A 27557-nucleotide genomic window follows, 5' to 3' on the forward strand; every position below is an offset into this window, starting at 1 on the left:
ATAAAACTACTTCGGGAAAGTGACTCCTCTTGGCATATATTTTTCATTTTCCATGTTTTTATTATTTTGTCCGGCTACAACAGTAATACAAGACCAATATACATCCTTCTCCTGAGTCTGGCTGCAAATCAGCTGCAGCCAACACCAGAGATGGATTGTTTGCGCATTCTAGTAACTAAACTTGTCCTTTGCGTTACAGTGTGGTACTACCGAGCTACATCTTGTGCGTTTTGTTTGTCTAGTTGCAGAGAGATGACATACACCATAGACAGCGACAAGACAACGAGCGTAGTGATTTCCTTCCACAACGAGGCCCGCTCCGCCCTCCTAAGGACTGTCGTCAGGTAAGTTACTGCTCTCCAACTTTAATACCAGCTTCGATGTCGAAATCGACATACAAATAATCCAGTTTTCTATCGAGTATCATTTTCACAGACCTCAGAGCACAAATAATTTCTTTCTGATAAGATAATTGTCCAATCCAAAAGGTCAAAACCTGCCCTTATTTTTACACAGGAAGAATACACCGAAAGCAACATATTGTCAAAATTTTAGTTGCTAAGACACACTGCAATTATTAGTTTAAAAAATGTTGGAAATTGCCGATCACAGGTCACCGGGCGACTGGAGAACTATTCAAAGCTGCCGTAGTTGTAGCAAGCAGAGCATGCGCAACATGGTGGCCACATATCGTTCGTTGACAACTCATCGGTAAACAGATAACAAGGCACAACGCGATCATAATTCGTAAAGCGAATTCCAGGTTCCTTTGATAGTTCCTCTAACACAACAGATTTTTCACAGTTACCATTCACTCGTTTCGCAACTCATTTAATATCCATAACAATTAGCAGTTGCTTTTGCGGTATCACTAAGTGTTAACAATAGAGATAAAACTTAATTTTCTTTGTGATTTCTTCATATATACTTGCACCTGTCTTTGTGCAGGTTCCAGAATTTTACAGTAACGTGGAATCCAATTAATGTTAGCCTTACAATGATCAAATGCAGAGAAACGCGGTATGCAGTCGAAATCATTTACTTCTCCTGAAGACCTACATGTGTGTTATTTATTAGTCAATTTCTTGGACATTCATTTGAATTATGTCGATATTTCATTAGAAATTGTGGAAACATTAGAAGAAACACTGATTGTGGTTGACACGAAGATGTGCGAATTAAACTCCAGAACAAAAATGGAGGCTGTATATCTTTTGGTTAAACGATGGAGGGAGAAAATGCATAAAATTAGGCAGTGTGCAAAGCCAGTTTCGTTTCGTAAAATTTCAACATGTGTTGTATAAATGGAAGAAAGATTTACGTGGAGTACGAAACATGCGCCTAAATGAAACTCGTACAAGTGTGAACAAAAAATTATTCGAAAGGTTTTAAACTGCTCGCGAGATATCTATGAAACTACGGCCGCACGGTATAGCCGCGCGGACTAGGGCGCCTTGTCACGGTTCGCGCGGCTGCCACCATCGGAGGTTCGAGTCCTCCCTCGGACATGGGTGTTTGTGTTGTCCTTAGCGTAAGTTAGTTTAAGTTCGATTAAGTAGTGTGTGAGCTTAAGGACCGATGACCTGAGCAGTTTGGTCCCATAGGACTTATCATAACCATAAAATTTCCAAATTGAGACGAAACGCTGGGCGCTCGGAATACCAGGTGATATGAACTTTACTGACTTGCAGTCTTTTTCGACATGAAAATTATATGGAAAGGAAGTCGCAAAATTACGAAGTGTACCTCAAGTAAACCTCAAGAGCAGACGTCATTAATAGGTCATACTATAGAGAAATTCGTAGCTAATGTGAAAATGAAGCTTCTTATTATCCCCTAAAATGATGTACAAAGCCAATCAGTTACGTTTTGTGCAAGAACTACGTGCAAACCGCACTTTATCATTTCTAGTGAAAAAAAGACAATCACTTGTGCGGTCGATGAACGCTGTGACTTATTCTTATACAACAGTGCTAATGAGAAATATCATTGGGTTACTGTTTCCGCAGCTTTATATCTGTCTTCAGCAACATCAAGTCAAATTAGAACAAAATATTAGAAAACGAAGACTGTTTACTTGCAAAAATCTTGTAATCGACGTATTAAAATCTGGAAAGATACAAAAGAGTAATTTTCAATGTTACATCTGAAAGTCTTCTTATATAAATGTAAATGTCGTGTGACTAGGGCCTCCCGTCGGGTAGACCGTTCGCCGAGTGCAAGTCTTTCGATTTGACGCCACTTCGGCGACTTTTGCGTCGATGGGGATGGAATGACAATGATTAGAACAACACACCACCCACTCCCTGAGAGGAGAAAATCTCCGACCCAGCCGGGAACCGAACCCGGGCCCTTAGGATTGACATTCTGTAGCACTGACCACTCAACTACAGGAGGCGGACAGTCTTCTTATCGTTTCTATGAAATAATTCATTCTTTTTGTTGGACTCTTGATCTGAACATAATGATACCTCGGCCTTTAGGAGGACAACGAAAAGAAATTCATATTCCACCCGGAATTAATAATGTGATTCAACCTCTCGACAGAAAAAATTTTGAGCAGCGTAAAGCATTTTTCAAAAAGATGTAGGAGAATATAATTTCCGATAGCTCTTTGCCATTTCAGGTTTATCAGCGGTACATTAATGCTTAACTTCAGTCATTTCTGCAGTGTCAGTTTGCATGACTAATTTGATCAGGTATGCCCGGTACGCAGAACAAAACCAGAATCATTTCCTACCCAGTTCTAGTTCTATCTGAATAACGCTAGTAATTACTGTAGAGTGCCTGAATGCGTTAATTCTTCTTTTATCAGGCATGTCTGGTGTAAGGAAAATGTTTGTTTTCGTCTTCCAAAAGAAACTTCGCATTTTTGTGACAACTACAGGAAATAAAAAAGAGACTGATTCGTCGTTATTATTCAAAAATTATCATTAGAACTGTGCCACAGGTATTGTTATAAAATGTTTTATGTCAATAAAATGAAGTCCCGCCTGATGGATGGTTCAAATGGCTCTGAGCACTATGGGACTTAACATCTTAGGTCATCAGTCCCCTAGAACTTAGAACTACTTAAACCTAACTAACCTCAGGACATCACACACATCCATGCCCGAGGCAGGATTCGAACCTGCTACCGTAGCAGTCGCTCGGTTCCGGACTGAAGCGCCTAGAACCGCATGGCCACCGCGGCCGGCCCTGATGGATGAGTCTGTAATGTAACATCATTGCCTTGATTTTATTTCCTCTGCTAGTCACTTGTGCAACAATTACAACAGTTTAGCTGTTGATATGAATTGCAAGTTTGCAAGTTACCCAAAAAATTGATTATTTGAGACATTTCTGGTATGGTTTAAGTGGTTAAAATTCGCGAGTGTGCTCTTTGGACTTAGCGCTACGCGGCGCTACGTTTTCTTATCACGGCTGCGTCTGCTTATCAGCCGATTCACGCACTAGGCAGGAAGCGTTGTACAAATCGCTGTTATAAGCGGTTTTTCGTACGGCAAAAATGAGTAATTTTAAAATTTTTTTAAATATACGTGCAGTGCGCCTTATCAGCTAAAATTTTGGCAGTGCGTTTCTTTCGTTGTACTCTTCCTGTGTGAAAAAATTCGGGGTAGGTTTCGACATGTTGGATTGGACCATGCCGTAGTGAGTCAAATGATTTACAACAATGAAGAGGCTGTCGGATTACAAAACCAGGTTTACGTGTCTGACTGTACTGACAAATATACTAATACATTCGTTTTGAAGATATCATTACCTAAGTATTTCATGTAACAACAAGTTTAAGAAGGACAAGGGAGCTACAATAAATATTACATACCGTTTTAAGGTAAACTGCTTGTGACAAGTTATTGTCTTCGAAAAGCAACCTTCTGGTGTTTAGGAGACACTACAGTATATAAAAGATTCAAACGTTTCTGAGCAACTACTAGAATTTAAAACACAAAAGCAACTTTAGCATGTAATATGATACAGCAAGAAGAAATAGCTCTACGAAGAACTTAAGTGAAAGCTGGAATTGAAGCTTTTGGCGAGCTTCATTCGCTGTTCCCAGTTACTTTTTCGACCGCGAAACACTTTCCTCCCACTCTAACTTCCTACTTTCTCGTTTACCTTCAATTGCTGACAGTTTTCCTGTGAGCTAAGATACTGGCAGTCATTAGGAGTAACCGTGTAGCTCCTTAAGCAGAACCTGAAAGCAGTGAATGTAATGTCATTTTCATAATTTCGCGGCATTATAATATTTCGTGTTTTGACATTACAGCTGAGTTCCTCAGTTGACAAAAACAGCATAGAGGCAAGGAGCGGTCCTGTAACGACATCCCGCGTCATTTCGCCGTCTCATTTTTTAAGAAGTTCTGTGTACTTCAAGATTGTGAGCACGAGGAGTTATTTAGGGAAGGTTTATCTGCGGAATGTAGTAGGATCGCTCCAGCACCAACTCCGCCAATGAGCTAGAAATAGTACGGCCATATTGGATAATTTTGAAAGATAAATCATTTACTACACATAATTTTCTTCCTTCCGAACGTTAACTACCGCACAAGCTCAGTTGAATGGCTGTACGAGTAATTACGAAAAGAATTCCAGTTTCTTCCCCTCGTCTCAGGCTAACAAATGGAAGCGTTTAGAAATTTCATATGCTGTCGCGTTCATGAGCTCTTTCGAATGTTATATTACTCTTCAAAAATGAGGTATGAGAAAAAGAGGGAACAGCCATATACCCACTTGGAACACGTACTCATGAAATTGTTCTTATGATTACTATCTTATTCTGGTAACTGAAAAATGCTTTGGTTATACACCAATGAGCCAAAACATTGTAATTACAACCACCACGAGTAGCTAGGGTTACGGGCACCTGAACTTTGACGAATGACAGAATGCTATGGCTGGTGCCTGGGGACGAGGAACTCGGAAATAGAAAAGCAGGTCGGATGATCGCGTGTTACTGTCATCAGCATCTATGGAAAGTGACTGAAGGACGGTGAAACTAAGAGTTAGACGACAAATTATTGGACGTTTAGGTCCATCACAGAACGTGGAGGTGGGAGGCTTACCCGCTGTGTGAAGCAGGATAGGTGGCAATGTGTGTACGTAGCTGGTGTAGGCGAAAGTATTTCGTACCACTCCACTCAGCGCACATTGTCGAAGATGGAGCTCCCCAGTAGACGACTCAAACGTGTTTCCTTTGTGACCTAACAGTACTGTCAATTACGATTTCAGCGGGCACGATATCGTTGAGATTGGGTCGTGGATCAATGGAAAAGTGTCGCACGAATCACATTTATTGTTACACCGTGTCATTCGCTGTGTCCGGGTACGCCATCAGCCGGCTTCCAGAAACGCGCACCGCACAACGGTCGCAGGCCAATGGGCGCAGCATTTCGCTAAGGGGGGGGGAGGGGGGGGCATTCACCTGGCTTTCCACGGGACATGCACTAGTAATCAAAGACACCAAACAACTGTGAAGAACATGAACATTGCTGCGGACCACCTACGTCCCTTCGTGCTTGATCTCTTCCCGACGGCGATGGCACCTGAACAGCGGGATAACTGAACGTGTGACAAGGCCAGAATCGTGCCAAAGCTGTGTGAGGGGCACGATAGTAAACTGACGTTGATGTTCGGAGCAGCAGATTCGCCTGACCTGAACACATCAGGGACGCTATCGGGTGCCATCTCTGCGGCCGCAAACCACCGGCCCGTAATTTAGGGGAACTGCATGAGCTGTACGTAAACATCCGGTGAGAGGCACTTCTGAAAACCTATCAAGGGCTTGTCTAATCTCCAGCACGCAGAATCGCTGCTGTACTACGTTCGAAAGGTGAACCCGCGCACTACTAAGCAGGCGTTGGTAATATCATCTAGGAAAATCGCGTTTTCTGCCGACAATCCACGTCGTCCTTGCAGGGTATTTCGATCGCGTAACTGTCAGTCTTCATCGCGTGCTCTCTGAGGTTCCTTGAGGCCTCAGGGAGCGCCTGATGAAGATTGCGAGTTACGCGATCCAATATCGTGATGATGATGTTTGATTTGTTGGGCGCTCAACTGCGCGGTCTCAGCACCCGTACAAAGTCCCAGTTTTTACACAGTCCAGTGTGTACGCAGTACAATGTAGCCACTGTCACGAATGATGATGATGATGATGAAATGATGAGGATAACACTAACACCCAGTCCCTGGGCAGAGAAAATACCCAACCCGGCCAGGAATCGAACCCGGGACACCGTGATCCAGAGGCAGCAACGCTAGCCACTAGTCCCCGATCAAATATTGTGGAGGTAGAAGCGGATTACCGGTAGAAAACGCAATTTTCCAAGATGGCAACGTCTCTCTGGGAAAGCCTGAAGAGCTACATGCACTGGTAGTGTTTTGGTTCATCGGTGGAAATTACACCATCAAAGACACGAAATCCTCAGCGGCTGTTTTCACAGCAGTGAAGCGTAAATGTCCGAAGGAACTATGCATCGGATTTCTGGATAACACAGGCACTGCAATACCGTATATATCCGCCGACACTGGGAAAGCGACTTCCAAGTAAAATGTCTCCCCTGTACGGGAATATACGTAATGGATGTACGAGTACAGGATGTAGACAAATGGTTGACGACATATGGAAGTTTGGGTGTGGCGTCACTCGTGCTTGGATAGACACATGATAAGGCGACCGCTCTCGACGAGCGGGAAATCCGAGTTCGAGTCCCTGTCCCCCACAAATTTTCATTGTCGTCATTCCATTATGCTGCTGATGGTTGTCCATGTTCGAAACTTCGAGTACATTTAATGTATTTCATAACGGCTGTAGTCACCGCGGTGCCTCTTCCTTCGGACATGCAAGCATCGTATTTCTGAATAACACAGGCAATGCAGTATCCTAATAATCAGTTTGCTTCAGTGTTACACGCAACAGCACTATCTTCTACCACGAATTTCTACTGCAGGCATGGACTCAATGGGACTGTTTAATGGAGAAGGATAGAACTGAAGAGCATATTTTTGTGATATCTTTTGCAGTGACTAACGTAAGGCAAAAGGACGGAAGATTAGGTTTTAACGTACCGTCGATGACGAGGTTATCAGAGACGGAAGGACTAATGTGACGCCAAATAAAGATGCATATCTCAATATATCAGGTGCGACAAGAAATATTGGTGTAGTAGTAACAAACCTGAAATATTTCGTTGTGGAATGCTAGATAGAATATCTATGAGCTACCGTAATATTTTATGGTGGATAGATAGTTGGACTCTGGATAGATTGGAAAGGAATCTACCCAAAGTTGCTGAAATGTGGATATGGAGAAAAATGACAAAAACAAGCTGTTCGGGAAGAAGAGCCAACGTGAAATTCTTAAGGGAAGTCAACGAATAGAGAATATTATTAAATTAGATGGAAAAGAAAAAAAATAACGTTCATTGGACGTGTCATCAGAGATATCATGTTCATCATTAACGTTCTTGAAAGGAAAGTGCTGGGAAAGAAAAAGTATGGACCCGTTTGCCACCTAGACACTGAAGAAACGGTGATGTTTCGAAAACGGTTCCAGACATTAGTTAGGTAGTTAGTTTCGTGTTTCATGGATAATTTTCACGATAAGTCGTAATGGTATGGAATGCGTCATTTTACATTCACATCGAAAATTAGTTTGTAAATATGGCTACATGCTGAATATTTATAAGCTTTCTTTTTTAAAAAATATATGTGCAGATGTGAGTTAGTAATTCTTTCTCACCATCTGAGAGGTGGCATGAGCCCCCTCTCATATTTCTATCTTTGAGTAATTCGATTTTCCTCTCTAATTACATGCGGTGAAAAGTCGCTATTCCTTCACACACGGACTTCCCCCAGACGCCGACATTGTCATAAGAGCGGCGGCGACACGCCCACAGGGGCCTGACGGAGCAGCTGGGCTAGAGATTCCGTTACTTCGCAGAAACTTAGTGAAAACACTTTCTAGCGGGCTACCAGCGAGGCTTGGGAATGACTTGTGTTCCCAGGCAGTCTTGGCGGGCAAAATGCCCGCGTTTTCTGCAAAATCATAACTGTGATTGGCTTGTTTAGGGAATAGCTCCGTGTCGTAGCAAAATCGGCGCAGAAATTGGCGCCAAGTATCTCCATTGGTGGGATAGTACTGCGTCAGCAATAGAGGGGAATTTTCCGCCGGTTTTCGAGTTGCTGATTGGCACGTTTAACCACGACTACTGTCGTGGGGGCGGCAATGTTCTGTGTTCGGCTTGTACGGGTGCCCTTTCGGTCGGAGTAGGTTACAAGACTGAGCTCTCGCTGCTCTGGACAGCCTGTCTTCTGTTGGCTGTCTAGTATACTTTCATTTAATTGTAACTGTTTGACGAAGTTGCTGAAGTTTCGACTTCAACGTAACTTTCCGAGTACAGTTGGCAATTGAGCGTTCTGCGTACAAGCGGCCTATGTTGTCCGTCTTGAGCAGTTTCTTCCAATGAATCTCAGCCTGACATCTGCTTTTCCACAGCTAGTCTATGTGGTCGTTGTTAGTTCGCTTTGAACGGTTACTCCTACGTATTTTACGGTTGGTACTGTTTCCAGTCATTTACTGAGAACAGTGTAATTGGCCAGCTCGCCTGTTTATGAGTACAACGGGTTGGTTCAAATGGCTCTGAGCACTATGGGACTTAACATCTGAGGTCATCAGCCCCTAGAACTTAGAACTCCTTAAACCTAACTAATCTAAGGACATCACACACATCCATGCCCGAGGCAGGATTCGAACCTGCGACCGTAGCAGTCACGCGGTTCCAGACTGAAGCGCCTAGAACCGCTCGGCCACCGCGGCCGGCTGAGTACACCGCTACATTTGTTCACGTTGATCATCGACTGCCACTCAGTGTACCAGTTATCGATCCTCCGCAAGTCGTCCTGTATTTTGCTAAAGTTTCCTGGAGCTGCAGCTTCAGCATTGTTCGCATGGAGCTTCCAGCGTTATCCACTAGATCCTTTACATATACTGTAAACAGTTGCGGCCCTATAACGTCCTCAAAATTACTTTTACATCTGTCCACTTCATCCCATTAACAACCACGTGTTGAGTTCTGTCTGCTTAAAAGTCCCGGAACCAGTAGTTGGAAATCTGGTCCGAAACTTGATAAGTTTGTATTTTTTTTAACGAAGCGAAAGTATGGAACGTATTCACGGACAAAGAGAGCAAAGTTTCCCAAGGTCTCTGTTTGTGAATCCATATTGATTCTTACAGAGGAGATTATCGTTCTCCAAAAATATACGTGAGTATGTAGTGTGTTCCATAACCAGGGCAGGTTTTAAGGTCAAGCGAAGCAAGCCGCCTCTTGGGGCGCCACACTGGAAAGGGAAACAACAGTTAGATTTCTGCAGAAGAAGTATGACAACTAGTAGGGCCCGCTTGGAGCGCCAAACTCAAACGGGCGCCAGGCGTGCAAGCGTAAAGTGTGTATATAGTGCGTATCACAGTTGTGAAAACTGACGCAGGTCACAGTGAACGAGAGAGAAAAAAAAGGGGGGGGGGGCGCCAAATGATAAGTCGCTTGTGCGGAGAAATGTTCTCGAATCGATCGCGTCCATAACTCTGTTGCGCATTTTTGCAGTCGTGTGTTACTCCAGCGACCTACGATAAACTTCTGATACAGTGTTAGCAGTTTTTTTCGCGTCATCTTTAAATAACCATACAAGAAGCTCATCAGATCCACAGATATTTCCTCTGCCCACAATTACAGATAATTTTCTCTTCCACGATATCTGAATATCTGCGATCTCGGCTTTCCTGCAATGACTGAAAGGCGGAATTGCAGTGAAGCAATTGCAGAAGACAGAATTCAATATTTCGGCCACAAGACAGTGTAGCCGCTAGATAACCTGAAGTAAATTAAGAGCGACGTAGTATCTCCACTGGGTGTACCGAATGGTGGATATGTTGACACTAATTCAAGATCAGTGGAAAACTTCAATAGCCTCTCACTTCGTTTAAATAAGCACAGCAGGCAAAAAAGTAACCACCCACAGTAGTCATCAAGTTAATACCGTATACCATGACCTTTAGCCGTGATAAAGGCCGCAATTTCGCCGGGAAGGGAGTCCTCAAATTTCTTCGTGTCCAGTTTAGTATTGGAGGGCAGCGTGGAGGGTAAAAATCATAGAGGGAGACCAAGAGAAGAATACACTAAGCAGATTCAGAAGGATGTAGGTTGCAGTAGGTACTGGGAGAGGAAGAAGCTTGCACAGGATAGAGTAGCATAAAGAGCTGCATCAAACCAGTCTCAGGACTGAAGACCAAAACAACAACATGCTACATCAAGCTGAAGGCACTCACTGATGATTACATCCCGCAAAGCTGTCAGACTGCGGAACGTCGATTGCTATGTTTCTCCCGATTTTCCAAATAGACTCACGTATTCACTGTCTAGTAGCATCGGATGACTTAGCAGGCCGGTCGATGTGCGATATGGCATCTAAGTACTCGTCAAACCGGCAACCAATGCGTGAAACCCTGTGAACACGGGTGTTGTCATCTTGAAAGACAGAAATGTCCACGACATAGTCATTATGAAAGTGTGGAAGCAAGGACAACATCTGGTTATCGAGAATGTTGAAGCCGGCCGGTGTGGCCGAGCGGTTCTAGGCGCTACAGTCTGGAACCGCGCGACCGCTACGGTCGCAGGTTCGAATCCTGCCTCGGGCATGGATGTGTGTGATGTCTTTAGGTTAGTTAGGTTTAAGTAGTTCTAAATTCTAGGGGACTGATGACCCCAGAAGTTAAGTCCCATAGTGCTGAGAGCCATTTTTGAGAATGTTGAAATCAACATCCTGGTCCATATTCACTGTGACTTGGATGAGTGGGCCCAAGTCATGGTACGGAAGACACCCTAAAACGTGACGGAACCACCTGCGGTCTGAACTACAGCCTCCACACACTGCTAGTTAAACCCGTTGGAGGGCCTTCGATGCACGCGGCAGCTTGTATCATTCGGAAAAGAGATAAAATTACAATTATTCGGACGACACAACTTGCCTGCAGTCACCTATCGTCAAGTTTGTGTTTTTTGGCCCATTGAAGGCGCGGACCTTCATATATCGCTGTGAGCAACGGCCTTTTGCGAAGAACCCTGTTCCAGTTGTCAACTGCATGCACTTCCTTTCGTAACATTCTTTCGGGAACTGATTGAGATGGACTGTATTCATTGAGAACAGCAATTACTGTTGGGTTAGGTAAGGATTGACACTAATCACCAATCCCTGTCGCTTAGAATCTCTTCACGACCTCTGTTCCTACGCCGTACACACGTTGGACAGCTCGCGTTAATAAATCAACAAATCTGGCGACGTAATTCATGGTGTTGCCATGGGCACATACAAACTTCATGGCTGCTGTCACGTCTCAATGTCAGGTCATCTTACTTCGCTGATTACACACAGCTGACTGGCACATACACACGACTTCACTGATAAGACTTACGTCGGGGTTGTAGGGTCACATTACCGCCTACTAGCAGTTATGAACCACCTACAGCCCTCCGAAGCGTTCTGCGGCCTCTTTACGAGGGTGACAGGTATTTTGTTTATCTGTGGGCCAAACTACAAAGCGACACGATGTGAGACTAACGCGTAAAATCAACAAAAGGGAAACTGAATGGAAGGCACATTTGTCGGGATAGTGTTGTGGATCTCAACTGACGAGTCAAAACGTTACGACCACCTGCTTAATAGCCAGTTGGTACACCTTTTGGACGCACTACAGCAGCGAATACGCGTGATACGGATTCAAAAAGTCCTCGGTAGGTTTCGGAATGTATGTGGCACCAAATGTCTACGGAAAGGTCACGTAGTTCCCATAAATTACGGTCTGGTGGTTTTTTGACGCTTAGCTGGTGCCCGATGGCGTCCCAGACGTGTTCTATTCGATCCATGTTGGACGAATTTTTTCTCCATAATGACAACCATGCTCCTCAAACTACTATAGCACGATTCTGTCGTTCTGACAGGACAGTTCTCCTGCTGCTCCGATGTCAGCGCCGTCGGGGACGATATCGAACACGAAACGACGCAGGTGGACACAAATAATGTTCACGTAGTCTACAGATGCCTTCCATTACTATCACAGGCCCCCCATAGTATGACACTGCCCCAGCGTTGTGCGTCCGTCATACCGTGCGTGTTTCAAGTAGCTGTTCTCCTAGATGACAGCGAATTCATACACTACTAGCAACCTGGTTTAACAACACATATGATTCCTCCGACCAGGCGCCACGTTTCCATTGATCCACGGACCAATCTCGAGGATTCTGTGCCCACTGCAAACGTAAGTGACATTGTCGTCGGATCATCCTAAGAACAGATCGTCGCCGTACATAGCGGGCAAGCCTCCGTTGAGGCGTGGACGTCCAACAACTTAAACAACTTACCGCCTACTCGTGTTTTCTCTGGCCTTCATCCAATTTCCATAGAGAATATACACACATCAAAAAAAGTTTTGCATCACCCCTGTTCCCATAGCTCCTGAAGATAGGTGTTGTCTATGGATATTGTATCACAGACATAGTCCCTTTGACTGTTCAGAGATGTCACTAAACCCGCCCAAAGATGTAAACAACCATGCGTGAGCAGCGACTTTTAGATGGAGGGGGGTCCGACAGCCGATCAGTTCCAGTCATTCCACCAGGAAGAAGGTACACGGCTCGTGGTGTCTGTAGTTCAACCATGCCTAGACGGTCAATACCGCAGTTCGATCGCGCCCGCATTGTTACTTTGTGCCAGGAAGGGCTCGCTACAAGGGAAGTATCCAGGCGTCTCGGAGTGAACCAAAGCTATGTTGTTCGGACATGGAGGAGATACAGAGAGATAGGAACTGTCGATGACATGCCTCGCTCAGGCCGCCCAAGGGCTACTACTGCAGTGGATGACCGCTACCTACGGATTATGGCTCGGAGGAACCCTGACAGCAACGCCACCATGTTGAATAATGCTTTTCGTGCATCCACAGGACGTCGTGTTACGACTCAAACTGTGCGCAATAGGCTCCATGATGCGCAACTTCACTCCCGCGTGCACGGCGAGGTCCTTCTTTGCAACCACGACACCGTCCAGCACGGTACAGATGGGCCCAATAACATACCGAATGGACCGCCCAATAACATGCCGAATGGACCGCTCAGGAGAGTCATCACATTCTCTTCACCGATGAGTGTCGCATATGCCTTCAACCGGACAATCGTCGGAGACGTGTTTGGAGTCAATCCGGTCAGGCTGAGCGCCTTAGACACAGTGTCCAACGAGTGCAGCAAGATAGACGTTCCCTGCTGTTTTGGGGTGCCATTATGTGGGGCCGACGTACGCCGCTGGTGATCATGGAAGTTGCCGTAACGGCTGTACGATACGTGAATGCCATCCTGCGACCGATAGTGCAACCATATCGGCAGCGTATTGGCGAGGCATTCGTCTTCATGGACGACAATTCGCGCCCCCATCGTGCACATCTTGTGAATGACTTCCTGTAGGGTAACGACATTGCTCGACTAGAGTGGCCAGCATGTTCTCCAGACATGAACCCTATCGAACATGCCTAGGATAGATTGAAAAGGGCTGTTTATGAACGACGTGACCCTCCAACCACTCTGAGCGATATGCGCCGAATCGCCGTTGAGGAGTGGGACAATCTGGACCAACAGTGCCTTGATGAAGTTGTGGATAGTATGCCACGACGAATACAGGCATGCATCAATGCAAGCGAACGTGCTACTGGATATTAGAGGCACCGGTGGGTACAGCAATCTGGACCACAACCTCTGAAAGTCTCGCTGTATGGTGGTACAACATGCAAGGTGTGGTTTTCATGAGCAATAAAAAAAGGCGGAAATGATGTTTGTGTTGATCTCTATTCCAATTTTCTGTACAGGTTCCGGAAATCTCGGAATCGAGGTGATGCAAAACTTTTTTTGATGTGTGTATTTTGGTTAAATGGCAGAATCGGTAGTAAATATTCAAATCCTTTACTTTGCTGATCGATTTCGGTCACCGTGTGACGATCTTCAGTGCTGAAAATACAAAAGAACCATCAGACATGATCTTAACAGACACGTGGCCTTATTTATAACCGCCATTGTCATTGTATTTTTGTTAATTTTTTATTACTTTTTGTAAATACTTGTTAAGTACATATGCTGATAATGTCATTCATTAGGTTGGTCAAGTCTTAGAGTATGATAAAAGAGGGAGCGAAGTCCCACTGTAAAGTGTTAATGTTTTTACATTTAATCGATATTTCTGATGTTAACTTCTCTGTATTTGTGTTTAAAAAACTATTATGTGTTTTTACGTTGGGTATGTTCCTATAAAATTTTATCTTGTACTTTGGGTCAGACGGGGTAACTTTATTGTATTTTTTTTCTTTTTATTGTGGCTGTACTGCGCTTTTAAAGTTTTTCTGTGACTTCTGGCAGTAAAAAGTCGTCATGTTATTTTAAAGGTTATGTTTTATTTAAGCTTTGGTTTTTCTGTTGATGATATTTGTTGTTTTTGATGTCTTCGTGGTCTACACTTCGTAATATAGAGGGCACTATGATGCTTGTTTTGCAATACTGAGCTTAGTTAGTTGGCTGTGTAAACTACACGCTCACCGTACGTTGGATCGGCAACTGCTAAGGTTATGAGATAGGCCCCTCTGTTAATTTAAAAATTATTGTATGCAGTAAAAGTGAAGATATCTGTTGGAAGTAGTCATCGTGGTACATGTCACAACTCATAGAAAATTTTGTGCTATTATGATATGAGCGTAAAACATTCGAATAATTTGGTACGTACGAGAATCTGTATATAAACGTAGGCTTCCGCGGCCATTGCGCGTTCAGTAACTTTTTTTCTGGGTTTGTGACCACATTGGCAATATCTAAAACTACCGACGTCTCGGTCTCTGTTGCAAGTGACCTTCTTCAGGGTGTTTTTGTTTACTACTGAATGAGAAAACTTTGTTTCTTATATACCCGCAGACGTGGCTGTTATCTAATTCTGATAGACTGTTAAGGATGAAGGGAAGGGATGTTAGAAGTCTTTATTGGTATTTTTATTATTTCTTTTCGTTGGTGGAAACCTGACGTTTTTATTGGTGTTTGCATTACTGCAAAGAAATAATAAAAACACCAATAAAGACTTCTAACATCCCATCCCTTCATCCTTAACAGTCTATCAGAATTAGATAACAGCCACTTCTACAGGTATATAAGAAACATCCAGCAGTAAACAAAAACATCCTGAAGAAACTTGCAACAGGAACCAAAACTTCGTTAGTTTAGCGTATTGACATTGCGGTCACAAGCACAGAAAAAAAATTATTGAATGAGTATCTGTACATTTGTATATGTTTTATGTTTCTGAATTTTTTTGATGGTGGTTATAAACAGGACTACATTTGTGTTAAGATCCTCATGTCTGATGGTCCCTGTGTATTTTTAGCACTGAAGATGGTCACACAGTGACCGAAACCTATCTGTAAAATAAAGACTTTCGATATTTATAACCGATCATACCATTTATTCAATATATATTGGCAATAATACGATCGTGGTGCACGCGGTTCCCAATGGAATTAGACATCAGGATTCCCATAGATGTGCACTATAAGCACGCCAACAAACGTTCAGCTTCGGTGTTTCCGACAAGTTCGATTCCAGACAGTGGGCATAACAATCTGCTCTTTGTGAAAGCCACTTACGTTGGTGGATTTCCCCATTTGCGGTTCGTATTGCGGTTAGAATGTTGATGTTTGCTCCGCTTGTACGCTTCCCTTACCGGGCCACGTACCAGCAACGCCTCGAGGCGGTATTCTATATCGCGGTGAGCAGCGGTCATACTATTTTGGCTCACAAGTGTATGAAGGAAACAGCATACAAGACACTAGTGTTACCAATTCTCGAGAACTCCAGAATCGTAACGAACAAATTCATAGAGGGGCTGCTAGGATCGCAACGGGTCGGTGCAGCCCATACAAAGGGCTACCACGTTGCGCGGAGGAACTTAAGCGGGAATATTTGAAAGAAAGGCGACAGTTGCTTCGCAAAACTCTTTTGGGTAAATTTAGAGAATCAGTATTCAAAACAGACTGCACAACAATAAGCTGTTTCCATCGCGTACCTCGTTTAGGGATCTTGAGACTAAGAAGACAGAGAGTAGAGCGGGTATCGAGATTCTTCTTGTTCCTGTCTAGGCAAATGGAATAATACAGAAGCTAGCTAATGGTGGTACAAATTATCCTCTATATGTACTGTGCGGTGACTTCTTGAGCATATATGCAGATTTTCAGATGCCTAGATTCGGCGTTTGCAGAGGTTTGTCCTGTATCTCGTACTAACAGCTATCCTAATGTCGTTTTCGGTGTAACATTACGGACGAGTGACGTTGGTGCAAGAATTATCTTACTGAGTCTGCACGAAACAGGCTCGAGCAAAGAGGTCTTTTATCATATGTGAACACTATGTAAAGCTCGTGCTGACTACCGTGCACTTCGGCTTATTAGCGTGCCCGCTCAATTTATCGTACTGTATATCTGTATCAGTACTTTTTCTCATGAGGAGGAAACTGTTCTCACTACATTTTTAGGGTGTTTTGCGCAGACTGAAGGCGACCATTCTCGAATTTCCAGCACACGTCATAGAACTACTTTGGATGGCTATTACCACAAGCTACTGGACAAACCTGTTACAGACGTATGTTGCAGCGAGTGATTGTCCATTCGAATCTAGTTATTCGTTGTGAAGTAACATCAACAAAAGGTACAAGTTATTGGTTGCGTTTGTTTTAATAATGCCTAATATTCCTATTTAAGTTCCCTCCTGTGGGCTATACTGACGTGTTTCGACCCTAGTAGTTCGTCTTTGAATTACTGAAGCAGTATTCTGGAAACACGTAGTGCTCGACAATACACTTTGCCTAACGCTGCTAAAAACTGTTCTTTCCAACATTTATGTCATCGTTATTGTAACGGCTTTTTGTTTTTATCATAATAGCATAATCAACCGCACACCCGCCGAGCTGCTGGAGGAAATACTGCTTGTAGACGACTTCAGTGACAACGGTAAGCACACAAACACACACACTCACTATAGACTTTCTTAACTGCGTATTGCGGAGATGACAGTTATGACAACAGCATTCTTTTTTACAGAGGAGGACGGTACGCTTCTTGAAGCCATTCCAAAAGTTCGGGTCATAAGGAATACTGTCAGAGAAGGTAAGTAGAACTGTCGGTGTGACAGCACTGTCACTAATGTCAACACGTTTTTCGAATTACCATAGGCCTCTGAGATGGAACATCATTGACACAGAAATTTCACTATTTTTTTAAGCTTCACTACTTTTCAGCTTATTATTCTAAAATCACGATTACATAAGCCTATCGCAAACCGAATAAAGATTTTTCCCTGAACTTCTTCCACCATACTAGAAACTAAGATGACCAGACAAAATATTAACCACTACGCTTGAAAGAGCACACTTGTGTCTTTGGAACGCTACAGATGGTTTCCAGCTGGCACCGTCGTCTAATTCTCCATCGCTGACACCAAAGTGCCACTCAGTCTTATGGAATCAGCGCAGTAAAATGAGTCGAGCGTACTCGTAGCAGAATGAAAGGAGCTATTGCTTTTGACGTGACCGTGACAACGCCATGCTGAAGTGCGTTGTTGTATCAAGACGGACTGTCCAATGTCTCTACCTCTCGCAGAGCGTCTGGAGTCACGTTCCTCACAGAAGACCATTGATCACCCTTAAACAAAAAGCAGCACGTCTTTAGTGGACCGAACAACATAGAAACTGCACAGCAGATGCCTGGGTGCGTGTAGTGTGGTCAGACGAGTCGTGATTTTGTCTCTTTTCCAATGACGCAACGTGCAGAATGCACTAGTCGCCGTATGATGCGTTTAACTTGCAGAGTATGCACAGGGATGACAAAAGCCATGGGGTATTGATATGCATATATCACAAGGTATAAAAAGTGGAGCCGTCATTTGTACTCAGATGATTCGTGTGAAACGGTGTCCGACACAATTATGGCCTCACGACGGGAATTAACAGACTTTGAACGCGGAATGGTATTTGGAGCTAGACACTCCATTTCGGAAATCGTTAGGGAATTCAATACTCCGAGATCTGCAGTGTCAAGAGTGTGCCGAGAATACCACATTTCAGGCATTGCCTCTCACCACGGACAACGCAGTGGCCGACGGCATTCACGTAACGACCGAGACCAGTGGCGTTTGCGTATCGTTGTCAGTGCTAACAGACCCTGCTTGAAAAATCCGCAGAAATCAATATGGGATGAACGATGAACGTATCCTTTAGGCACTGTGTTGTTAATGGTTGTGACAGCAGACGAGCGAGCCGAGTGCCTTTGCTAACAGCACAACATCGCATGTAGCACCTTTCATGGGCGATTGCAAAACCGTGGTCTACTTAGATGAGTCCCGATTTCAGTTGGTAAGAGCTGATGGTAGGGTCGAGTGTGGCGTAGGCCCCACGGTTCTGTGGATCCAAGTTGGCAATAAGACGTTGTGCATCTTGGTGGTGGCTCCATAATGGAGTGAGCTGTGTTTCATCGAATGGACTAGGTCCTCTGGTCCGACTGATTATGTTCTGCTACTTGGAGACCATTTGCAGCCATTCACGGACTTCGTGTTCCTAAACAACGATGGAATTTTTATAGATGACATTGTGCTATGTCACCAGGCCACAATTGTTCGCGATTGGTTTGAAGAACATTCTGGACAGTTCGAGCGAAAGATTTGGCGACCCATGGAACATTTATGGGACATAATCGAGAGTATAGTTCGTGCACGAGATCCAGCACCGACAACACGTTCGCAGTTATGGACAGCTATAGAGACAGCATGGCTCAATATTTATGCAGGGGATTTCCAACAGCTTGTTGAGTCCATATTACGTCACGTTTCTGCACTACGCCGGGCTAGAGGGTTTCCGGCACGATATTAGGAGGTATCCCATGACTTTTGTCACCTCAGTGGCCTAGTTGGGGCCAGAAATGGTTCTGTTATGTTTTGAGGGTGTTTTTCGTACCATGGTCTACTTATTCTGCTTGCCACGAACATGGTCAAGGATATTTATTTCACCATCTCCGTGATCAAGTGTTGCCCTTCTTTTACATATTCACGAAGGATATGGTGTGAACAGTATTGTATTCCAAGAGGGCAGTAGCTGTGTTCACAGGTCTGCATGCGTCAGCTACTGCTTTAACAAATACGCTGGTGACCTGTCGCACATCGACTGGTCCACCAAATCCCGTAGAATATGTCTGGGACTATTTGAAACAGCGCGCGAAACGTAACTCTCAACATCCCCAGAATCTGATAGCTCTACGTGTTTCTAATCATCAATGAATGGCTTCAGCTAGACATGATATATCTGAAGGCACTGGAGAACTCTTTTCCTCGACTAACTGAGGCCGTTATCGAGAGGTTTTGTTTCAAGTATTTTTTTTTTTTTAAGCAAGGCCCTTTTCAAGAAGTAATTCTCATTTTGGGGTGCTTCAGTTTTACACTAGGTCAGATATGCGTGCTTTCTCAAGAGTAAAACGATACATTTTGTGGTTCAGATTAGTGTCAAGCACTTTAGACTTCTGGTGATACAGAAACTCGTTTGTGCACATCATAAATACAGATATTCGGGGTGATAATAATTAAAGTTCCAATTTAAAAACGCTCGCAAGGAAAGAATCGCTGTTCAGAATGAAATTAAATTTGAACGGAGTATTATCGAAGAATGGGAAAACGTTATGGCAACATAAAAATTAACGAAAATTTTCTCACTAGATGGCGCTGTTCGCGTCATAACGTAAATGGTTTCTGCCACAAATGACTGATGAATCACAATGCGACGACTATGGTGCGAGTTGCACATTAAACCAACCGTACTTTGCAATAAGCATGACCGCAGTCAACAGTTGTGGCACTGTTAGTTAAGTGAGTCCATCCACCACTGGAAGGTCGTACTACATAGGATGGGAAAAATCGGTTTTTAACTGTCCTGAGGCCAAAAACCGCATAAAAAGCAACAATCAAGTCGCTTTATAACTGTCGTGAGACTGACGCAAGACACGCTCATTATGTTTTCCTCTGTTTCCTGCCACAAGCAGAACTTGAGGAATAGCACTTTCGACAACAGACTGGAGTGTCCCACTGCTCACGCTGTGCAATGCGTGCCTTCAGTTCAGCTATGTTTGTAATCGGAGCACTGAACATAGCGTCTTGCAAATAAACCCACAGCCGGAAGTCACCCCGTTTAAGATCAGGTGATGTGGACGGCCAGGTTATAGGGAAATGGCGGCTGATAATTCTAGCATTTCCAGAATGCTTCTGCAGCAGCTGCTTCACTGGCTGTGCAATCTGTGAAGGAGTGTCATGTTGCATAAAAATGATCCTATCCACACATTCACGATGCTGGAGGGTTGGAATGACGTTGGTGCACAAAGGGCTCCCGCAGCGTTTACCAGTGACAGTACGGATAACAGGACCTGAAGGAGCCACCTCCCTACGATAAACGATGTCGTCAACCCAAACTACACGGTTACCTTAGGGGAATGAAGTGGTATCGCTTGGTATGCGAGCGGATTTTCGGTTGCATATGTTCTACAGTTCTGTGTATTGACATGTCTATGGAAGTGGGATTTGTCTGCCCACAAAGTGTCCCACGGCCATTCATTGGCCTCTTCCACGCGAGCAAGAAATTACAGAGCAAACGCTTGTGTTACTGACAGGTCAGCATGAAGCAACTCCTGAACATGGGTACCTTTGTATGGATAGCAGTGCAGGATGTTTCGTAGAATTTCATGCACCGTGCTCATAGTTGTGTCCAACGTTTGGGCAGTTTCCATGCCCTCTATCATTCGACCCTTCCTTCATTGTTCTGGCCACGTTTGCTACTGACGTAGGATCAATTGTCTTCTTCCCTCTGCCACATTTCATTTGAAAAGAACCTGTGTTTTCGAACTCTGTGATTATTTGCTCCAGAGCCTTGGCAGACATCGGAACAACGCCGTTTTTCGTATCTTTGAGTGTCCAGAACTGCTACAAAGCTACTGGCGCACAGTCACCATGGTTCCTGTGAAAGAGCTTTACCAGTAGCTCGCGATCCTGCTGTGGAACAATCATGTCGAGCGTCTCAGACGAAAACTGAGGAACAGCTGTGTACCCTAAGTCTTTTACTTTGCATATTCTGACGCTTAGAGCGCCATCAAGTGATAAAATGGCGGTTAATTATTTTTGGTTTCCATGAGATTTCCCCCTTCTTCGATAACATTCTGTTCAAATATGACGCTACTCTGAGAATGGTTCTTTCATAACATAATTATCAGGTAACCGTGAAATATGCCTACTACAACAGAATAGAAGTAACAAGAATGTTTTCGAGCACAGATGTGACAAAAGTCACGGAACGTCGATATGCACATATACAGATGGAGGTGGTATCGCGTACAGTAGAAGGACAGTGCGTTGGCGGAGCTGTCATTTGTACTCAGGTCATTCAAGTGAAAAGGTGTCCGACGTGATTGCGGTAGCACGATTGGAAGTAACAGACTTTGAATGCGGAATGGTAGTTAGAGCTAGACATACGGGACATTCGATTTCGGAAATTGCTAGGGAATTCAATATTCCTAGATCCACAGTTTGAAGAGTGTATCGAGAATACCAAATTTCCGGTATTACCTCTCACCACAGACAACGCAGTGGCCGACGACGACCTTCCCTAAATGATAGATCAGCGGCGTTTGCGTAGAGTTGTCAGTGCTAACAGACAAGCAACACTGCATGAAATAACCGTAGAAATCAATGTGGGATGTGCGACGGACGTATCCGTTAGGAAAGTGTGGTGAACTTCGTCGTTAATAGTCTGTGACAGCAGATGAGCGACGCGACTGCCTTTACTAACAGCACGACATTGCCTGCAGTGCCTCTCTTGGGCTCCTGACGATATCGGTTGGACCCCAGAAAACTGAAAACCCGTAGCCTGGTCAGATGAATCCCGATTAAGTTGGTGAGAGCTGATTGTAGGGTTCGGGTATGGCGCAAACTCCTCAAAGCCTTGGACATAAGTTTTCAACAAGACCGGGCACAAGATGGTGGTGGCTCCATAATGGTTTGGGATGTACTTATACGGAATGGACTGAATTCTCTGGTCTCAGTGAACCGATAATTAACTGGAAATGGTTACGTTCGGTTTCTTGGGGACCTTTTGCAACTAGTCATGGACTCCATGTTCCGAAACAACTATCGAGCTCTTATGGATGACTTTGCGGTATGTCACCAGGGCACAATTGTTCATCTTTGGTTTTAAGAACATTCTGTTTTACGGCGTAAAGTCAGAGCTGGCACGCCAGTTGGGAACGACAGAGAGAAGACGGCTGTGAGAAGAGGTCAGCCAATCACATGCTGACCGACCTCCCTCCAGGATGACAAAGTCACAGCAGTGGCCCCTAGGTGAAGACGACATGAGCGCCGCGCCCGACTGATGGCAGCCCACTTCGATAGCAGCTTCAATGTTAGACACCTCGTTAGCACACGCATCGCAGTCTCTATCATTAGTACTCTCTACGTAGCACAGACTTGTGTTTGTCTGTTCTGAAGGAGACTGATTATTTTGTATGTCGCCCTTTACTTGCGACACATCTATCAAAGTTAATTGTCTTGTTGTAATAAAACTCATTAATACGAATTGTTTGATTGTTTATCTAGCGAACCGAGTATGCAGAATTCCTGGACACAACATTCTGGACAAATTGAGCGAATGATTTGGACCCCGTGCAACAGTTATAGGACACAATCAAGAGATCAGTTCGCTCAGAAAATCCTACACCGGCAACACTTCCGCTTTACGGATTGCTATAGAGGCAGCATGGGTCAATATTTCTGCTGGGGTCTTCCAACGAATTGTTGAGTCCATTCCACGTCGAGTTGCTGCACTACGTCGGGAAAAAGGAGGTCCGACACGATATTAGGAGGTATCCCATGACTTTTGTCGCTTCAGTGTAGTTAATATGGAAACGAATTTTATTTATTAGTTGCAGACTGCGAATTTATAATGATACTGCTGCTAACAACACAAGATGTGCGTGCAGTAGTCGCAACGCAATGAGACCGTCTAATGAGCCTGTAATCAAAGCTGAGAATGTCATGTTTCACATTAAATTTCCTTTTAACTCCTTGAAAACCGAGGTTATTTATTTAGAAGCATGTATATAAGTTTGTACAAACTATGAAAAGACAGTTTGCAAAACAAGTGAAAATTCTACCTTAGTTTGGTATTGTCATCTAAACCTAACCTAAAAAAGTAATGTCTGTTTTCTTGTTTTTCTGTCCGACAGGATCAACAAGAACTCTAAAGAAGGAAGTGTAGTGTCTTTTTCTTACTTAAGGTATGAGCTTATGTAGGGGTGAAAGATATCCAGATATACAGACACTTAAAACTTTTTGAACTATACGATTATTGTGAAGAAGGTAGTTTTAATGAAATTCGTAAATGTTTTTCTACAACAGAAATCTTTAAACTTTTCCCAGTATCTTTTTACACAACAACTTTTGTTAGAGATTTAACGTCTTGCAAGAAAGTATATATAGCTTTTTACTGATGAAAATGTAAGGAAGGAATGAAGATCAGGGTTAAATGTCGTTTCGACGATATGACCATTAGAGAGGTCCGGACAAGCGCAGAGGGTGGGATTGCTTGTCATTGGAAGATCCAATGTTAGGCGGGTGATGGAGCCCCTTAGGGATATGGCAGCTAAGGACGGGAAGAAAGCTAATGCGCACTCCGTGTGCATACCGGGGGGAGTCATCCAAGATGAGGAAAGGGTCCGTCCGGATGCCATGAAGGGTACAGGGTGCAGCCAACTGTAGGTGATGGCTCATGTCGGCACTAATGACGTGTATCGCTATGGATCGGAAGAGATTCTCTCTGGTTTCCGGCGGCTATCTGAGTTGGTGAAGACTGACAGTCTTGCTAGCGAGATGAAGGCAGACCTCACCATCTGCAGCATCGTCGACAGGACCGATTGCGGACCTTTGGTACAGAGCCGAGTGGAGGGCCTGAATCAGAGGCTCAGACGGTTCTGTGACCGTGTAGGCTGCGGAGTCCTCGACTTGCACCGTAGGGTGGTGGGGTTTCGCGTTCCGTCTAAATAGGTCAGGTGTCCACTACACTACACGCAGGAGGCGGATACACCGGTATCAAGTGCTGTGTGGAGTGGGCGGTTTTTTAGGTTAGACAGTCTTGGGAAAGATAAAAAGGGACTCCAGTCTCAAAGGGTACAGGGCAAAGAAACAATGAGAAACGACCAAGCAACAGTCGGTACTGAAGTTGTAAATTGTCGTAGCTGTGTTGGAAAAGTACCAGAGCTTCAAGGGTTGATAGAAAGCACTGAAGCTGAAATCGTTATAGGAACAGAAAGCTGGCTAAAGCCGGAGGTAAATTCTGCCGAAATTTTTACAGAGGCGCAAACCGTGTTCAGAAAGGATAGATTAAATAAATTAGGTGGTGGTGTGTTTATGTCTGAAGTTGAAATAGGTAGTTCCAGTGAATTACTATGGGTAGAGGTTATATTCAACAGGCGTACCAAAATAATAATTGTCTCCTTTTACCGACCCCCAGACTCAGATGATATAACAGCTGAACGGTTCAAAGAAAACTTCCATCTCATTACAAATAAGTACCCCACTCATACAGTTATAATTGGTGGAGACTGCAATCTACCCTCGATTTGTTGGAGAAAATACTTGTTCAAAGCCGGTGGTAGACAGAAAACATCTTCCGAAATTGTACTAAATGCTTTCTCTGAGGATTTCTGTGAACAATTAGTTCATGAGCCCACACGAATTGTAAATGGTTGCGAAAATACACCTGACCTCTTAGCCACAAATAATCCTGATCTAATAAAGAGCGTCATGACGGATACAAAGATTAGTGAACAAAAGGTTTTTGTAGCGAGGCTCAAAACCATATCAACCAAAACCACTAAAAATAAACGCAAAATGTATCTATTTAAGACAGCAGATAAAAATTCACTTGATGCCTTCCTAAGAGAGCGTGTCCATTCCTTCCAAGCTAATTATGTAAGTGTAGACCAGATATGGCTCAAATTCAAAGATGCAGTATCGACAGCAATAGATAGATTCATACCGCATAAGTCAATAAGAGACGGGACTGATCCACCATGGTACACAAAACACGTCAGAACATTGTTGCAGAAGCAACGAAAAAAGCATGCCAAATTCAGAAGAACGCAAAATCCCCAAGACTGGCTAACTTTCACGGAAGCTCGAAATTTAGTGCGGACGTCACTGCGAGATGCTTTTAATAGTTTCCACGATGAAACATTGTCTCAAGATATGGTAGAAACCCAAAGAGATTCTGGTCATATGTAAAGTACACCAGTGGCAAAAAACAGTCAATACCGTCACTGCGCGATAGCGACGGATATGTTACCCATGATGGTGCCACTAAAGCGGAGTTACCAAATACAGTTTTCCGTAACTCCTTCACGAAAGATGATGAAGTAAATTTTCCTGAATTTGAAACCAGAACAGCTGTTAGCATGAGTGACATAAAAGTAGATATCTTAGGTGTTGCGAAACAACTCAAATCACTTATGAAAGGCAAGTCTTCCGGCCCAGAAGATATACCAATCAGGTTCCTTTCAGAGTATGCTGACACAATAGTGCCTTTCTTAGCAATCATATACAACCGCTCACTTGACGAAAGGTCTGTTCCTAAAGACTGGAAAGTAGCACATGTCACACCAATATTCAAGAAAGGAAATAGGAGTAACCCATTGAGTTACAGACTCATATCACTGACATCAATTTGCAGCAGGATTTTGGAGCATATACTGTACTCGAACATTATGAATCACCTTGAAGAAAATGACTTATTGATACATACCCAATACGGATTTAGAAAATATCGTTCTTGTGCAACAACGTCCTCTTTATTCCCATGAAGTAATGAGTGCTGTCGACAAGGTATCTCAGATCGATTCCGTATTCCTAGATTCCCAGAAGGCTTTTGATACCGTTCCTCACAAGCGACTATTGATCAAATTGAGTGCATATGGAGTATCGTCTCAGTTGTGTGACTGGATTCGTGATTTCCTCTCTGTGAGGTCACAGTTCGTAGTGATAGACTGTAAATCATCGAGTAGAACAGAAGTGATAACTGGCGTTCCGCAAGGTAGTGTCATAGGCCCTCTGCTGTTCCTGATTTACATAAATGATCTAGGTGATAAGCTGAGCAGCCCCCTTAGATTGTTTGCAGATGATGCTGTAATTTACCGTCTAGTAAAATAATGAGATGATCCATTCCAATTACAAAATGATCTAGAGAGAATTTCTGTATGGTGCGAAAAGTGGCAATTGGCACTAAACAAAGAAAAGTGCGAGGTCATCCACATGCGTACTAAAAGAAATCCGTTAAATTTTGGGTATACGATGAATCACACAAATCTAAGGGCTGTCAATTCGACCAAATACCTAGGAATTGCAATTACGAGCAACTTAAATAGGAAAGACCACATAGATAATACTGTGGGGAAGGCGAAACAAAGACTGCGCTTTGTTGACAGAACACTTAGAAGATGCGACAAACCCATTAAAGAGACAGCCTACATTACACTTGTCCTTCCTCTGCTGGAATATTGCTGCGCGGTGTGGGATCCTTACCAGGTAGTATTGACGGAGGACATCGAAAAAGTGCAAAGAAGGGCAGCCCGCTTCGTGTTATCGCAAAAGAGGGATGAGAGTCACTGATATGATACGCGAGGTGGGGTGGCAGTCACTGAAACAAAGGCGGTTTTCTTTGCGGCGATATATATTTACGAAATTTCAATCATCAACTTTCTCTTCTGAATGCGAAAATATTTTGTTGACACCCACCTACGTAGGGAGAAATGATCATCATAATAAAATAAGAGAAATCAGAGCTCGAACGGAAAGATTTAGGTGTTCCTTTTTTCACGCGCCATTCGAAAGTGGAATGGTAGAGAAGTAGCATGAAAATGGTTCGATGAACCCTCTGCCAGGCACTAAAGTGTGAATTGCAGAGTAACCATGTAGATGTAGATGTAAAAATGGTTCAAATGGCTCTGAGCACTATGGGACTCAACTGCTGAGGTCATTAGTCCCCTAGAACTTAGACCTAGTTAAACCTAACTAACCTAAGGACATCACAAACATCCATGCCCGAGGCAGGATTCGAACCTGCGACCGTAGCGGTCTTGCGGTTCCAGACTGCAGCGCCTTTAACCGCACGGCCACTTCGGCCGGCGATGTAGATGTAGATGTAGAGACAAGGATAAGGATACAATCGTAAATCGGCCATGTCCTTTTCAAAGTTAGCATCCTGACATGTTTCCTAAGTGATTTAGAGAAACCGCAAAATCCTAAACCTGGATGAGCAGACCAGAATTTTAAGTCTGCTAGGACGGGCATAAACCTACAATTAGATCCTTCTATTGAGCACAAGTCTCGCTGGCGAATGAATCCGAAAACTTTAGAGAA

At 43.8% G+C, this 27557-nt stretch overlaps 1 protein-coding gene across 2 annotated transcripts in view; it reads left to right on the forward strand.

Moving 5' to 3' along the window:
- LOC126247968 (polypeptide N-acetylgalactosaminyltransferase 16-like) overlaps window positions 1-27557 on the forward strand; it is a 567635-nt gene that overhangs the window by 434292 nt on the left and 105786 nt on the right. For both annotated transcript variants that reach the window (XM_049948532.1, XM_049948534.1), the window contains exons 3-5: window positions 243-344; window positions 17007-17074; window positions 17165-17230. In XM_049948532.1, the coding sequence (XP_049804489.1) occupies window positions 243-344; window positions 17007-17074; window positions 17165-17230 (236 nt within the window). The remainder of the gene's footprint in view (window positions 1-242; window positions 345-17006; window positions 17075-17164; window positions 17231-27557) is intronic.

Source organism: Schistocerca nitens, chromosome 3 (assembly GCF_023898315.1).
Source record: "Schistocerca nitens isolate TAMUIC-IGC-003100 chromosome 3, iqSchNite1.1, whole genome shotgun sequence".
Lineage (NCBI taxonomy): Eukaryota > Metazoa > Arthropoda > Insecta > Orthoptera > Acrididae > Schistocerca > Schistocerca nitens.